This window comes from Gallus gallus, chromosome 3, assembly GCF_016699485.2.
Source record: "Gallus gallus isolate bGalGal1 chromosome 3, bGalGal1.mat.broiler.GRCg7b, whole genome shotgun sequence".
Taxonomy (NCBI): domain Eukaryota; kingdom Metazoa; phylum Chordata; class Aves; order Galliformes; family Phasianidae; genus Gallus; species Gallus gallus.
In genome coordinates this window covers 92,580,182-92,597,837 of record NC_052534.1, presented here as the reverse complement: position 1 = coordinate 92,597,837, position 17,656 = coordinate 92,580,182, and the positions used below count along the sequence as shown (strand labels likewise).

Sequence of the window (17,656 nt, the reverse complement as noted above, 5' to 3'; positions counted from 1 at the left end):
GTTCATGCAATTTGGCACACAGTTTCATGAATACGTTAGTTATATCAATTTGGAAAACTTGAAAAGCTGAGTAATTATGTGTTGATTCTCTAAATGTTTTGTTATCACTGAGCGTGGTAGAGCAGTTGTTATCTTTGGAAAGTCTTAAGACTGTAGAGCCATTCAACAGCTTAGCTTGTATTTTCATTGAAGAATGTTACTACCAGAGTAATACTAGACTCCGTACAATTTCACAACTGCCAGCAGATGAGAAGGTAAATTACTAACTGTCTTTAAAAAAAATACCTATTTGTATTCCCTTGTTTTGAACTTTTTGGAGTCTGTGCAGAGGTTAATGAAAAAAATTAAGTATTCAGGGCTTGAACTCCTTTCTTGTATGGATGAATGGATGTAATGTTTTCTACAGGAATCCAGCATTAGGCAATTCAGCTTAATATTTCATTCTGTGGTATTGGAGACTAAGCACACATCTGAGGTGAAGTACATACACAATATACATTCAGGAGAAGTATTCAAGTTTAATAGATTCTGTTCATTTGAATTTATTACTTTTTTTTTTCCTTTTTAGAATAAAAGTATTTAAGCAGTATTACTTCTCCACATTCAAAATATTTCTCATCATTGTATAAATAAAATTATCTTAGACCATGCTAAGTTAAAAATTAGAATACAGACTCCAATGTCATTGCACTTTATGTATATTTAAGAAGTGACCCATGTATTCAGCTGTTTTATTTAGGTTAATAAACACATCTGTTTTTGTTATCCTTCCTTTTTTTGTTCAAGTCGAAATACTTTTCCACATGAAGAATAGAAAAACTTCTTAGTTACAAAGAGTTATTTCTTAGATTTCTTTACTAATGCCAGTATTTGTTTCTTATAAAGAAAAGCATTATTACCTTTTATAATAACAATAGCAGATTGCCTCTAGTTTTCAGTTAACAAATCATATAACAGAATTACTAGTTTTCAGTGGTGGAAAAAACCTGTGTGCTGCTGAAGTACACAAGACTTTGTTTGATTTCCTTCACTTTCTATCTTTCTTTTACTGTTGGAGAGAGAAGGAATTTATGCAGAATTATTGCAACTCTTTGTTTTAGCAAAGAAGATTCAGATTTCCTGAACAAGCACAGTTGGTGCTTTTTTCAGGCTCTCCAAGTACAAAAAGAATTATTATTATTTTTTATTTTGAAAGTACTCAGTGTAGTTTCTGTGATTACTGTTGTTGACAGTTCTGAACACAAACACAAAAATGATAAAATTCTCTTTCCTTGAAGATGAGCCTATTATTTTGAATGTGGTAATGGTTTATGAAATGAGTTATATGAAGAATAAAAAGACTACTTGCAAGCAGAAGGAACCATAGTTTTACTTGAAATATGTAAAGTGGAAATGTTTTCCATTTCTTTAAAAGTTACGCTCAATTTTCATAAATCAAAATGAAAAATATCTTTAATCATGTTTTATGTCAAGCAATAACCCAGTTGTAAGTGATTCAGACAAGACAAAAAGTCATTCCTGTAAGTATAAACTGATTTATGAAGGCAATTTTTCTTAACTGGTTGTCAGTTAACAACAGACTTATCTACTGAATCAAATAATGTTCTTTTTGGATTATTTCAGGAAAACACTCTTATATAAATTTGGATTAAATCTCACTGGATTCATTAGAAGGGTTAAGACATATTTCCTCTGAGTGCATGGTCTTCCAGTAGGATAGACCCACATCCTGTATTTCAAGACCATACTATGAATTATGTCCTCTGTTATGTCTGTATCAGCCATATTAATCTCTTTGATTTAAGAATTGCTTTAAGCATTGCTTTCACAAAGACATCAGCTATTTAACTATTGTGCTTTATTCCCAAATTAGAGCTTGTCTGGCTTTTTATTCTAGCTTCATATCTTATTATGCTCTTCATATTATGCCTAACATCTTCAATGAAAATAACAAGTAATACAGGCCTAGGCACTAAATTCTGTGCAAGACTTTACACGTTTCAAGATATGAACAGTAGTCTTGAGATGAGACCAAGTTTTTCTATGACAATGAAAATTGTTTAATAAGAGATCCTCAAAGTATCAAAATCATGTAGTTTATGCTTGGCCATGTTTTCTCTTCACACAGATTTTGTGGGTTTTTTTATATCATGTCATATTGATGTCGCCTTCTACATTCAAATGGATACTTCTACTTTCAAATTTATGTTTAAAGACAGTGTCTGTCACCTTAATAAAGATTCAGACTGTACCGGACTACTAAATAAAATTCCATGTTCTGAGATTTTAAGACCTTCTCTTAATGATCATTTTAAGAACTTCCTATTAGTTTGAATTGAAATGCATTTATCATAGTCCTGCGTATCTGTATGATATCAAATTTTATTGAGAGAATCAATATATTTTTAAAATATGTCATCCAAACCAGGAAAATTTTATTTATTTTCTACCTGTGGTCATTAAAATAAAGTTCTAATTCATAAACTAAAAGGCAGGAGACATTAATTTCTGATGTTGCTGCATCTTTACTAGCAGGGGTCTCATGCTATTAGTTTCCATAACCACTAAAAACTAGGGGGAAGCAATAGGCTGAAATTTATTGCATTTAAACCTGAACTTTGTTAGGAGTACCCAGGGCTAAGACTCATGGTGCTCTTCAAGTCCCACTGCAGACAGTAACGAAAGAGATGCTGTTCAGGCTGCAATCACTTTTAAAATTTGCCTACTTCTCTGCCCTTTTACTGTAAAAGAGGCATAACTAGAAAAACATCCTAATGTAAGTATCTTGGTGATTCTGTGCATAATGACATAATCAGAGCCTTCCATCCATTGTGGATTGTTACTGTCTTTCTCAGACACTCATACCTTCACAGTCTAATGGGCAGATCAGTTCTTAGGGTCCTTAGTTTGCAAATTTTCACTTAGTCCTTGCATTTTCTGTCTCCAACTGCTCTTTCTGATTGTTCTTTGATATTTCTAGTCCTCAGATTTCTTAATTTCAGTAATTTTCTTAACTTTCTAAATAATCCTGTTTTCTACTTGGGAGAATTTGCCTTGCTTTGGTGTTTTCTTTCGCCTCAAGGACTTAATAGCTCTCCTTCAACTACCTGCCCCTTTCCAGGTGCAGAATCTAGCATTTGCTCTTGTTAAACTTCAAGTGTTTGATGATTGCCCAGCTCTCTATTGTCTAGATCTCTCTGCATGCCTCTCTGCCCTCAATGGAGTCAACAGCCCGCTCCTCCCAACTTAGTATTGACAGTAAACTTACTTAAAACATCTCTTAGTCCCACATACAAGTCATTTATGATAACATCGAACTGGCCCTAGAAGGGAGCCACTAGAGCCACCAGCCTGATGTAACTCCATTTTGGCCATTTTCAGGGTTTCTCCATCCTTTTTACTACTCCCACTGGCATGACTGGGAGTTCTTAGGGTTATACAAATGCTTATAGTAATGACAGTGTAATTCACTACTTTAAATCTCAGTGAATTGAAGCATAATCAAATAGAAGCAGTAGTTGTATTACATGTCATTTTTCTTCACATTTCCTTAATCTTTCAAGTTGTTTTTAATCTATTGTCAGATTAATTCTCCTTGAGTCAGATCTTGAAATGTGATTTGCTAAGAATTAAGGTGGCTTAATACTTCTGAATGTCTTCTCTTTTTCCTATTCAATTTATGTTACAGGTCCAATTTTAAAACCTTGTGGGAAACAGGGCACTTTCTGAAGATATGTATATAGCTATCAAATACTGATGAATTATTTTGACATTTGCAATATGACAATAACCAGCTTCTGGAAGAAAATGTTATCTGTAGAGAAAAAGAGTATTTGGTTGGTTTTAAATATTCAGCTTTTTTTTTACAGAAAATGAATTCAAATAGATATAGCTAATTTGGGGAAATTTGAGGTAGGGTGGAAAAAAAAGCAGATGCTTAGGCTGATTTTTCTCATGTGCTAGTATTTTTAAGGTATTTTTCATTCATATTCTTTATATATATAGGTACAGATGTGTACAAACACATGCATGTACAGGTATATACACAAACCTCTTGCCTGGGTCTTTCTGAAAGTTGGTGCATTCTGTCCTGCAGTTCTTAGCACTGATAATCTTCTCCCTTATACCTGAAACTGGAACTAGGAAGTAGAGTTGTTCCTTTGAAAAGCTGGCGCCTTTAAAAACTACAGAAATGTTGGATCTGTGTACTTGAAGCTGCCACTAACATATGGTTCTTATATTTACCAGTCTAAGGTTATAAAAACCTTCCCAGGATTTTGGTGCTTTGATTCAAAGCACCAGCATAGGATTGAAAAAACACAATGGGCCATTGTGCTGTTATGCTGCAGAAAACTACAGTACAGAAAATGACTTCAGCAGTTAGTAAAGATAGGAGAAGAGTAGAATCCTTTCAGAAATTGCTTTCAAGAGAGAGTAACATTTCTGTGGGATGCAGGAAAACTTTAAGCAAAAGATTGCTTTAAGAAAAGTTTTCTTCTAACAAAAACTAGATTTTTGTCCAGTCACCCTTCAATATGAGACCCCTTTTCTGTCCATACTAAATACAGAAGTACCTACAGGTTATCAACTATGTCTTCATGCCCAGCATCTTGCAGACACAGCAGTCTGTTCCCATCTGAAAGAGCTTAGTTTCTGAGTGAGCAGCAAGAAGATTCTGTGAGAAACAACAGAACACACAAGAAGAATGAACAATAGGTTGGCAGTAGATATCATCTAGTTCTTGGGTGCTGCTGTAATTATAGGAGAAAGGGAATAAATTTACACAAGAAGGGGACAAGCTGCAAGGAAGAAAAAGGGAGGAAAATTGAGTGGAAAACTGTTCGAGAATGATCAATAGGTACTGCTTTCAAATTGAAAATTAATAAGATCATAGAATTATATTTTAAGATTAAATTAGTTATTCATTATTCATTATTAATTAAATTAATTATTAGAATTAATCAGGGTGGGGTTTTTTGTCAGTTATCTTTCTCTGTGATTCTGTCTTAATTGATATTAAACTGTAGGTAAACTTTTTTTTTTCTTTTGTAATGGGAAAAATAATAATAGTCTTACTTAAGTAAAAGTCCAGTACAAATAAAAATAATCCAAGGTACTTACTATTGTATAAATGCAGAGCAACCAATGTATTATTTGCTCCTTTTACAGACAGCAAAAACATTACATTTGTTTCTCAGGTTACTTAACTGAACATTGTTTTTTATGGTTTTTGTTGTTGTTGTTGTTTGTTTGTTTGTTTGTTTGACTCTTTTCTTAGCTTGAAACTTGTGCAATAATTTGTGTTAATGCTTTAGGTATTTATTCTAGGTACTGCAAAATTCAAAACAAATATTTTCTAAAATGGTACTATCCTTTTGAATAGAGTTGCTGTGGTGAAAGTTAAGAGAAACGTCAGGGAAAATGACTTCTTCCCCTGTTCATTTGCTGTCATGATTCATTCTGCTAATACCAGATTTAACTGTGATAATAGATCCATGAATTCCATTTTTCAGCTTTTCCCTTCTGGTTTCTTAGCAGGCTCTCTTCTTCTAAGAGCTGAATATGCTTTTGGTTTGTGCAGCAGCCTGACCCATGACAACTGTTTGTTTTTAAAACTTCTGCGAACAGAAATGAGAAAAGTTCATTTTCTAATTCTTTCCAAAGTGCTGTTCCAGTTTTGTTTTGTTTTCTTTTTCTTTCCTATGTGGGACTCTTTCCAAATATTCACAGTTTTTGGAAGGCTAAATAATGTAAATTGGAAATACATACTTCATCCTGTGAAGTCATCCTCTCTGGATCTTATGAGGTTTTTTTTATGATTGTTCTCAGGCTTGACACTTCTACTATACCATAGAAAATGTCTCAGTGTCTGAGGGGCTGGTGATACTTTCAAATCCCTTAAGAAAGCCCTGTGCGCAAACATGTGACTGTTTGACCAGTAAGGAGTCCGCAAATGTTCTCTAGGATTTAATTAAATATTCTCTTTCAAATGCCAAAAATAACAAGCCTAGAATAGATGAGGAAACATCGCTTTTCTTTTTCTGTTACTGTTTCCTCCATGCGTAACTACCTCATTCCAACAAGAAAACAGCTAAAGGCCAGAAGAGTGGAAATTTGGGAAATGAAGAGATTATTTAAAGTAGTAATGATATATTTGCGGGAAAAAATATTTATTTGTTTATTTCATTAAAAAAAAAAAAAAGAAGTCTGTGAATAATCAAATTCTCTGCATCCAGCTGGCTTACGTATTGTATCCCTCAGAGTTTTTCAGCTGTATTCAAGCTGATTCCGCAAGGGTCAGTGCATATGATTCAGAAGATACTGTAAAAATATATTAATATAACTGCAGATAGTGTAGTTTGTAATGTGTAATTTCTTGTCTAATTTCAGACTGTAGAACTAGAGGACAGTTTAATGCATTTTCATATCACTTTCGGGGAAGACGTTCTCTTGATTACAGCTTTCAGGAGGACAAGCCCTTGAAGAAAATGAAAATGTCCAAAACAGTAAGGTGAGATTTTTTCTTTTAAATTAGTATGAAAAAGCATTTCTTTTCAAAATAGAATGAAACTGAAGGATTCATTTATAAGTGCATACCACCCTTTTTTCCAGTCTCTGCTTTCTCAAGTTTGTCACCGATGTATTTCATTCTGACACTTCTGTATAGCCATAACACTAAATCACTTCTTTTCACACTCAAATTTGTGTAAGACCCTTTGTGTGCGACACAGTATAGTACTTCTGTTCTTCCTCTGCTTTTCAGGAAAATAAGTCAGTAATTAAGGGCAATTTGGGGGATTTGGAATCCCACAGCCCTGCTGTGCCTGCAGGAACCAAACTAAATGACTTCCTTTCCTCCTCAGAGCTGCCAGGTTCTCCTGTAGAAATAGGAAGGAGCCGAGTATTGATAACACACAAAAAGATCTGTGGTGATGGTAGAGATTGCTTTCAGTACCTCATAGCAGGGCATAGGAGGACAGAGGTTTTACAGAGAGGCAGTGTTGTTTATAACCCCATAATCCTCAAAATACTTCAGCAAGGAAGTAGGTCTCAAGGTCAGTAAGAAATAATCTTCATGTGTCCCTACAGTTTCCAGGGAATCTATGAATTAGTGCAAGGAAGTTAATTCTGCTCATTTATTTATTTATTTATTTATTTATTTATTTTGTGATATTTTGTAAATAATATAATTGAAAATCCTTCTCTCTCTCTCTCTCTCTTCCTTAACTAAACATCCTTTGCTGTTTCTATATAGTGTGTGTTCTTTTAGCAAATAAAATTATCTGCTTGACTTAAAAGAACATTGGTTCATATTTTTCCAGAGTTCCACAGGAAAGGAAAGCAAGGAAAGATAAACACATATCTGAGAAGCATCTTGTTCTCGCTAATAAGCTGTTTCACTGTTTCAGAGATAAAACTCAAAGATCTGCAGTAGTCGAGCACTAATTAGGACTACAGTATACATAGTGAATTTACAATACTTTATTTAGGGTGTAAATAGAGCCAAAGCAACAAGATTCTTTCATCATTCCTATCAATTCTCATGCTCATTGTTTTATTTAAATTACATTTAAAATAATTTAAATGGTGAAAACATATTTGTCTTTTTTTTTCCTTCTCATTTTCTATAAGAAGCAGGTGGGGAAGATTAAACATTTACTTACAAAATAACAGCTGGTTTACTTGAATTTTGGCATATTGTGTTGTTTTGAGTTCTTTTTCTTTAATTTAGATGAAAAAGTATGGGAAACTAAGTAACTTGAACACTTGCCAATAAATACTGTTTAAATTATACAGAAAGATTATAAATTGTGAATCCTCATACTGAAGAGACTACTTTTCCTACTCATTTTCTGTGTAGTCCTTAGCTCTGAAGAAGACATGGTAACAGAATATGAAGGCTTGTATGGATTGAAAGATATTAATGTAATAAGTGACTTAAGAATTTGTGTTTTCCTAGTTTTGAATATATTACTTTTTAAGTCTTGCCAAACAATATCTTGTATATTACTGACAATTCCTTTGATAATTATGTACAATTTTCCCATCACCAGAGGGAGTTGATTAACAAAGTTTAGTGTTGTGTGACTCTTATCGGATATCAGCTAGAAAGGGCAGTAGACAAAGATTCCAGATATTGTGTATGATAAATAGCATTGAGCTCAAATGTAGATTAAATTGGACAGAAGAATATGTCTATATATAAAAGCATTTATTCTCATTTGTTTATGAAGCTTCCTTTCTAAAGAAATTTCTTTAAATAGATTGCTTGTTAATGACTCTGTAGAGGAAAAACCTATGAATCTAAATGTGAAAGGTGCATATCATGTTTTCAATTACAGTTTTTAATGCTTTTCTTAGATTTGTTGGCTTTCGTATTTAGGCTAAAGAGTTTCCTTGATTCTTTTCCCAGTCAGTTTAAGGTGATACACTACACTATCACTGATGAAAACTGTGTTTCCCTCTGCATGAAATACATACATTATTCTTCTCAGTGGAACGAATTCAATGTCACTAGTGACAGCAGTAATCCATAATTCACCTGACTTGAGGCTGTTTTCTGCACCAGATAGTCTGGCGTACTGTTGTGGTTCATATAGCCAACTACCCACACTTCATTGGTGTTCTTTTACATTTTTGCTAAGTGTTCTAAAACATCTAGCTAAATAAAAGAGCTAGATGAATGTCCTGACATGACATTCACTTTTTGCAGTTCCGTGAAACAGAGTAAATATTTTCGTAATGCCACCTCAGCATCCGATGAAAATGCAAACGTGCCCATAGTGAATGACTTCAAAGAATTTGTTTTGGAAATGCAAAAAACTATTTCAAGCCTCAGAAGCCAGGTAAGATCCCATAATGGGTAGTTTCTAATTGCAGTTTTAATTTATAATGTTCTTTTAACATCACTCCTCTTATGTTTTTAATATTTAGACATCCACTGCAGCAAAAAAGTATCTCTGCACTACATAGTATCTCAAACAAAAAACAACACAGAACATGGTGTGTTATTATTTTTTATTTCTATGTTCTTTTAAAATCATATTGAAATATTCTAAAATTAGATCTTCTTGACTTTTCAATCTACAATTAGTCTTTCTCTAAAAATATGTCTATGAAGCTAACAAAAATCTTTTTTCCTATATACAATATATAGAATCTAAGTAAAAAGTAGGATTACTTTAAGAAGACTTTTACAATGTGGCATTATTCAGAAAAACTTAGTGACAGTGAAATTCAGTTTAAGAAATAGTTACTATGTAGGACAGATAAATCCAAAATAAACCCAAGATTTTGCCTAGAAAATTCCTCTAGAACAACTTTTCTCTGTAATCTATAAATATGCGTCATATATTTATTTACATTGTAGCTTAGTTCCATGTTTCTTGGTATAATTTAATCATTGTCGTACTCACTAATGCTGCTAATTTGACAATGGGGGAATACTGTGGTAGTCTGAGCTAAGATTTTGTTAAATTACTGTCTTTTTTGGGTAGAAAAATTGCCAGAAGATAGTATTTCTAATTACTGTTCCCAAGAGGCACACATCCAGCAAGATACACTAATGATATAAAATGTTTTTTCATATTTAAGGAAAAAATATGGGTAAAGTAGTCTAAATTCAAGTTAACATACTTAATTGAGGTTTTGGTTTTTTTTTTTTAATTTATTTTTTTACCTCTTTTTACTCAGACATTTTGGAAGGCTTGTATTCATCTTTCCATATATATGTTAGATATAGTTTGCTTATCTCTGTAAGATGTATATTCCAATTGTAGGAAAGATGTATCCTTTATTATTTGATTTTTATATCTTATGCATTACATATTTCCAATTTTTTAAGCGTTCTAAAAACTAGGTAGCCATAATTAAACCTAGACAAGTATTTATCATGAACTGCATAGCATAAGAGAAAAGAAAGAATACCTTATGCATATAAAAACCTTCCTTTTATTCAATTATTAACTTTTTAAATGTTTTCAGATAAAAAAACTTGAATCACGCCTCAGTAAAACTGATTGCACTGATGAAAAGGGTAAATCGTATTCCAGCAATGAAACCTGGAAAAGAGACCCATGTACTGTGTGTGAATGCAAAGTAAGTACTTGGAAATCCATTTTGTGATAGAAAATATGTTAGGTTCCACTTCTAATTCAGCATTTCCAGTTTTATGCTTGGTAATTACTGGGTAATAGTTTCTAATTATTATTTTTTTAATGGATCTTCAATTATTTGGTGAAAAATGTGATTCTGTTTCCATTTCCCTACCCCTAATAATTAACTGCAAAATGAGAGATCTTTTGAAAAATTCTATTAAAATCACTGAAAATCAAATGCTCATATAGGTTATTGCTAAATTTTCATTTTCTTTTATCATGGCAGAATGTAAAAAAAATACATTCAAAGAAATATGTGGGTACTTACCATCCCAGTTTCATGCCTGACCATTAAATAAAATGTTATCCTGCTGCATTAAGGAAGTTAATGTAGAAAGAGCCTTCTCAGTATCGATTTCAGTAATGAAATAAACTAGACAAAGTTAATTGTAACAACTGAGATCTTAGAGAGAATGAATGACAACACTTTCTTCGATAATGTGAAAACAATATTTCTCATTTGGAAAATGTAGCTAAATATGGTCTGGCTTTGTTCCTCTTTTCCTGATGCAGGTTGGTCAGATTACCTGTTTTGTGGAGTCATGCCCACCAGTTGACTGTGAAGCCCCTGTGAAGGCTAAAGGGGATTGCTGTCCAGTCTGTGTCAAAGAAAGCATTAATAAAAAGAAGCCATAAGTCTGCTTTTATAGATTTTAGGGTGCATACTCTTCAAATCATATCAATGCCTGCTGGTGGCAAAAACAGGTAACTACAGGCTTAAAACAGCAAGAAATCAAGATTTACAACATTCTAATGGTGCTGTAAGAGTATAACATAATGTATCGTTGTATTTTCTGCCCATGAAGGTAATCACAATGCAAAGTAAATGAAAGGGAAACTAGCAAACAGGTCAAACTTAATTTTGTGTTAAACTTCTCAGGTTAGACAAATTCAAACTGGTGCTACTTTAAAAAGAACACTGTCAGGCAGTTTAGGTATTTAAAATGACTGGGGCTTAAGACTTGCTCTAAAATGAGCACTTTTCTTTCCATCTATGATTATCGATGTTGACAGTTTACTCTGCATTTTTAGTCCCAGTCTGACTTGAAATTTAGCTCTTTGTTATTACTTCATAAATTATGGGAAAACCAAAGGTCACTCACTGTACCCATCAGTGCTGTAGAGGACCCGTTTCTGCAACACATCTATGCATGGAAATGCTGTTGAATCACTTCTGTGCATGGGCTACCAAGGTAGTAAAGAAAACCAGAGTGCACCTTTCAACATCCTCTTGTTAATTCAAGGAGCAAAATTAATTGGCATTTGCAAACTAAAAAGGCTAAAATTAGTTGGGAAATGAGGGAAATATGAATAAATGTAATTGGAAGATAGAAAAAGCAATTGAACGTATATCACAGGTGTAATTGACAGTGTTTCTCATTTTAGCAAAACATACATTACAAAGTAGCGTTTGATCTTAACATGAACATAATCATTTTTTGTCAAAACATATGTAATTGCTTGGCAACTTTTTTTGTTGTTTCATTTCTTTTAAATCATTGTAACATGACCACCCACTCCAGTTTTTAAGCATGCTTCTCTTGATCTTGGATCAGTTCACCTAAATGCATGACCCTGTTTTGAGAATGTGAAACCATGTCACATGCCATTTTGTATGCAAAGATACCTACTGACTCTGTGCATATTGTCAATAGACATATGTTTCTGATTATATTGTGGCACTGTTTGTTGAAAAAAAGAATAATCAAAATCAAGCATCGTGATTAATTGTGGATTGACTACTTTTTCTGACAAGGTATTTGATTTTTTTTAGGGTTTTTTTTTTTTTTTTTTCCAATTTCATCTAATGCATATATATTTTTACCTCAATATTTTTATTATTCATGTTAAAATAGTCTGCCAATGGACTTTATTTCCCATTTAATAAATGTTTAACATTATGAAGTATATGTCTATGCTAGCATTTCAAAGTCATATACTTTTTAGAATACAAACTGCATATTTTTGACCAGGAGTTATATATTATATTCAGTGAAGTACAACTATCATACCTCATTTTACAGGTTGTTTTTGTTTGTCTGTTTGTTTGTTTATTCAGAATTGATTCTCTAACTGATTAATATTTTAGAATGGAATTCTTTAGTTATGCATTTCACTGACTTCTAAATTTGTTGCTCAAATTTAGGCATTTGGGAATCAAAAAACTGCGCAAAATTAAACATTTTCATCCTAACGTTTCAGATTATACAAACAAACTGAAATCTTAATTACTGCATGGTAAAAATACCTGTGTAATAATTAACCTAATGCATCAATATGGGTTTCACTATAACATTTTGGCACATAATTAGTAGCATTAATAATTTCTAGTTTGATAATCAGATACCATGACACACTCTCAAACTTTGGTGTATCTTTGAAGCTTGCTATGGAAACTCCTTTCAACTAGAGTAAGAGCAATATGTACATGTGAGTGGTGTGTTAAAGTTGTGCAGTAGAGGGTACACATGGAACTGCAATTTATATTTTTTGAGAATATTTTAATTGATTTTATATACAGTATTTTGATTTATGTAATTTTCTATTTTAATACTTATAGAAATTGTGTGTGGTGAGCATGTTTGAGTATCATGTGGTTTCTAGAGGCTGTCATTCTTGTATTTCTTTGATACTCTGGTATTTTGTTGAAAGTCCAAACCACGTGTCTCATCCTGTAAGTTCAACTTGTATGGAACTCCCATTGACCTATAGCAGGAATTCCTCAAAGAGGAAGGATTGCAGAGCTGAACCAAATATAATTTATCTGTCTAAACAGTTGTACAAATCAGTAATACATTCAGCTGGTTACTAGTTACTTTCTTTTATTCCAGTTTTATATTAAATTAATCTTCTCTAAGTTTCTGCTTATAGGAAAAGAGAGTTTCCATTTATACAATATAAAATAGTACCATATATCTGATAGTTTGTCTTCTACAGCCTCCAGAATAATGAGGGAGGTTTCTTTCATTGTTCACTGTTTATTCATATGCTATATAAAATGGATTTAGGAGTCTGGATATGCTTAAGTGTAATATTGAGTTATTTTCCACTATCCGTCTAATGATAAACTATTCAGGAAAAAACAGGTCTTTATCCATAGTTTAACGTGTAATCAGTCATGGATTGTAGTAATTAAGTTTATTGCTGTTTCTGCAGAATCAGCATTGATTTTAATGTTTCTGAAACAATGGCCAACACCTAGACGACCATTTCCTCAGTATTCACTGTGAGAATATTGCTGTAATATGTTGCAAATTTTATGTATTTATTTTCTTTTTTAATGTTACCTAAAGGAAGTCTTTGTTGTTTTTATTTTAATCAGTAAATTTACCAAAGAACTGTTTGCACTGTATAATGAATGCTTTTCAGTTAAAATAAAATGGGCCACATTTCCAAGTTACCTCCCTGGTGGTAATTCAATGAAAGCAGTGACTAAATGAGATTTGGATGCTGAGAGGGTAAGGACAGTCAAAAACCACATATGCTTGGTGCAGCTCTGAAAGGGGTCTCCTGTGCAAGAGATTCTCCTCATCTTAATCCATCACAGGATGCAATTTACTACTGAAATCAGGAGCAGTTACTCTCATCCTTTGGTGAGGTATTAGAATCTCTGGGATGCTGGGTTGGTTCCTTTGTCAGATCGAACGGAGATTCATCTGTATCTTCAGGATTTCATATAGTAAAAGGATTTTACAATATAGTATCACTGCAGTTAATATAGTAGTCTCACAGTGAAATGGGAGAACTTAAAGATTCTCAGTTGTACGGTTAAGAATTCTATTGGATTGCCATGGAGCTGCATCAGGAAAGGGTCAGGTTGGGTATTACAAAAATGTTCTTTACAGAGAGCAGTGGACATGGAACAGGCTGCCCAGGTCATGGCCCTAGGCTGCTGGAGTTCAAAGACTGTTTAGACAACACTCTCAGACATTAGAGTTTGAATTTTGAGTGGACCTGTGTGGAGCCAGGAGCTGGACTCAGTCCTTGTGGGTCCATTCCAACTCGGTATATTCTATGATTCTAAGACTATGCTGCAGTATAGTTTGAATATTACATAAGGCAAATCTAGAAAAGCAGAACTGCAATCAGTCTGTTTGTGTATTTTCCAGAGTGCTGCCTTTCCAGAATGTTGGCAAGTAATATTCTGTTGCTATCCTTGAAAAAAATTATAGCAATCAGATTATTTTTTTCTCCATTTTTCTAATACCTTACATGAGTAATGTATGCTTCTTTTATCAGGCACAGTCAATTTCTGAGCATAACATAATAGTTCTCAAATATAGAAATTCCAACTACCCTTTTGTGACTTTGTCATTTGGGATTTTAAAATAGAGCTTTGTCTAAACAAGACAAATTCCGGGGTTCAATAGTTAATAGCCAGATTTGTTAATGATTATTATAAAAAAATATATATATATATATATATATATATAAAAGAGAGAAACTGAGTTATAACAAAATTCTTGGTCTACTACTTATATATTTTGAGAAAGATTCAGATATGCTTGCCGTACTCTAAGTAAATTCACTTTATTCTTTTTAGTTGATTACAGCTAAGAATCATTTGGCCATTATTCTGTTGTAGTTTTCTGGGAACTGATTAAATATGGTACATATACAGGATAATACAATTATAAAATTACCATTAAGAAGAAAGACTTTACTGCCATTTGATGGTTTATCCCATCTACCATATGGGGTTCAGCTGTATATATGTTTCTGAATTCACTACTATGATGTTTATTATGTACAATGAGATCTGATATGTGACAAAAAGCTTGTTAGATGGAATATAACAAATAGCAGTATGACCATGTACACATACCTCTGGGCAGCTTGGTCTAATGGTTGGCAACTCTGCACATAGCAGGGGAGTTGAAACTGAGTGATCATTATGGTCCTTTTCAACTCAGGCCATTCTATGATTCTATGATCTCTGAACAGAGTTTGTATTAGACTCCCAGTGGAAACAAACTTTATACTTAGTATAAAGTATACTTAGTATAAAAGTATAAATTTATACGACTAATGGGAAACTAAAAGTTATTAGAGTTATATAAGTTACTATTTACTAATAGTGTTGTAATTAGTTATGCATTATGACTTACCTAAGCTGGAGGTAACTGAGTTGTCTAAAGGCAGAATTTTTGTCTGCTAATACCGTATTTCAAATCAGACCTCCTGGTGATATTAGGCTGTTCTTTTGCAATTATCTTGACTGCTTAGTTTCATGCAATAATTCCTGTTTTTCACCTTTTTTCACGCTTAGCCTGCTGTACCATATCAAGCAAACCTCTACACCTCCAATATAGTTTTCTGGTTTTTTCTGCCCAACATATTTGCTACCTGCCCACAGTGTTTTGAATGGTCCTTTCATTCTGCTTTAGCCTGGTAGTACACAGCTGACTACAGATCAGATATATGCAAGTTACAAAGGAATTTTGACAGCTGTATTTAGCTGAAAAGCTCTGAACTGAATATCTCTGTTTACACTCAGAGATGAAACATAACAGAAGTTCCCATGATAAAGGAATAAACCTAATTGCTGCATTCAGTAAGGGTTGATGCCTCCCTCAGTAATACAGCTTTACAGTCCCACAGGTCACGTGCTTTAAAAATGCTGTTTCTTTGCCAAAGTAAATCACGTTACCTACTGATATCTTTATGAGATATTGTCTGCTGTTAAGCTGGCTCTCAGCCATTCCTCGGATGAGCACAGTAAGTGCTTTTTGTCTCTTTTTATAGAGATTCGCATGAAAAAAAAAGGACCCAGAGGGAGGAAAAAGTAATCAGAAAGTTAGTTCTCTCTTAGTTCTGAGAAAGGAAAAGGAACTATTACTTTATTCTAGTAGGGAGAAAAAAATTCAGCTAGTACTTTTTTTTTTTTTTTTTTTTTTTTTTTTCCAGGCAGAATCTGATGGTTCAGTAGGAATATAGTAACAGCTATAAAATACATCAAAGCTGAACCTGCATTAGATTTCAATAGAGAATCCCCAGGCACTTAGAATCAATTTGACCACCACTTACTTAACCAAGTTCTAGAGTCCCACACGAGACTTTGGGACTGCAGCCCCATAACAAAGCACTGCCTCTCTTTCTTTGAAGACCACCTTCTCTTTTTTTCTCCCCGCATACTTTCATATCTAAAGGACTTAAAGAGGAACTCAAGAATACAAGCCAAAAAGTTTATTCTGGCAAACCATCAGCTCAGCCGCTCAGAATGGCAGAGAATGGCGGGTCTTAGCTGGTGAAGAAGGGTTTGGTTAGAAGTCTGGATGCTCTGGAGTAGGATTCAGCATCAGCCAGTCATAAACTTTAGACAAAGTATACTGGTGTTCTTGTCCTTTTTCTGTGCCTAGGCACCAATTTCAGCCTAGTCCATTATGAATTTCCATGGTTTGGATTTCACGGTACTGAGGAACTCTTGAAATATTGAGTACAGGGCTAGCTCTTTCCTACCAATGGGAGGTTAGTGTGATAGCTTTCATAATACGGAGAACAATTTCAGCTACTAAAGGAATACTCCAGCTGTTTATCTCAAGGGTTTTTTCTCACTCTCACTGAAATTCAGTTATGCAGGCTGTGCTTTAATTCACAGCTTCACATGCTGTCACAAGTTTTATTATTATTATTACTACTTTTTTTTTTTTTTAAATTATGATTTGTATAAAGTGCCTTCTTGAATGCAGTACCACAGGAGACACTGTCAGAAAAGAATAAATGTTTTCTTTCATCTGAACTGGCTTGGCATTGTGGCATACAGCCTCATTTGTTGCCAGGCTATTCTTTTACATTAGAGGTATTTAAAGATTGCCATGGGGTTGTTTGAACTTTCTTTTATATCAGCAATCAATTCAAGCAATGACAATAGCTGCCATGAGGTCACATCACGACAGATTGCTTCTGGTACAGGCAAATGCTGATGTGGATTTGGAAGCTGTCATCTTATATTCTTTTTTTTTCTTTTTTTCCTTTTTTCTGGTGGAATGCTATTGTTAGCCCAGATCGTACCTCTAAAGATGCTAATATTTTCCACTGGGATGTTAGATGTACTCAGAAAACATGTTGCCTCACTTGTTTGCAATCAAGGACTTTGCACATTGAGAATTATAAGGATGGCATAGCTCCTCTATTGTTTTAGATCAACAGTCTTTTAAAGCCAGGAGAAGCCACTGCAGTCTCATCTAGCATCTGCACTGCACATTATAAGGAATTCATGAGCTATTTCTCACATTGAGACAATTGTGCTTCAATAGAAGCTTAAAAAGATATGCAGTCTTGATTTAAAATGTTACTCCTGCGTTGCCATAATGTAAATTGTAATAGTGGATTGCTTACTCTCAGAAAGAAGTTCAAAATGCAAGAATTTGAGTCTATTCAGCTCCTGCATTGCTCATCCTGACACTTCTGTTTCACTTTTATAGGCAACTTCTGCTGCTGCTTCTTCTTGTGTTATTTTTTTCACGTATATATTACAAGATTTTACGTGTTCAGAATTG

General features: G+C 33.6%; 1 protein-coding gene across 2 annotated transcripts in view; it reads left to right on the top strand.

Annotated features, from left to right (window-relative positions):
- The window catches only part of PXDN (peroxidasin), a 75,928-nt gene extending 62,371 nt beyond the window's left edge, over nucleotides 1-13,557 (top strand). For both annotated transcript variants that reach the window (XM_004940497.5, XM_419931.8), the window contains 4 exons: nucleotides 6,391-6,511; nucleotides 8,714-8,846; nucleotides 9,985-10,098; nucleotides 10,671-13,557. In XM_004940497.5, the coding sequence (XP_004940554.2) occupies nucleotides 6,391-6,511; nucleotides 8,714-8,846; nucleotides 9,985-10,098; nucleotides 10,671-10,793 (491 nt within the window). In that variant the 3' untranslated portion in view covers nucleotides 10,794-13,557. The remainder of the gene's footprint in view (nucleotides 1-6,390; nucleotides 6,512-8,713; nucleotides 8,847-9,984; nucleotides 10,099-10,670) is intronic.
- The last annotated feature ends 4,099 nt before the right edge of the window (nucleotides 13,558-17,656 follow it).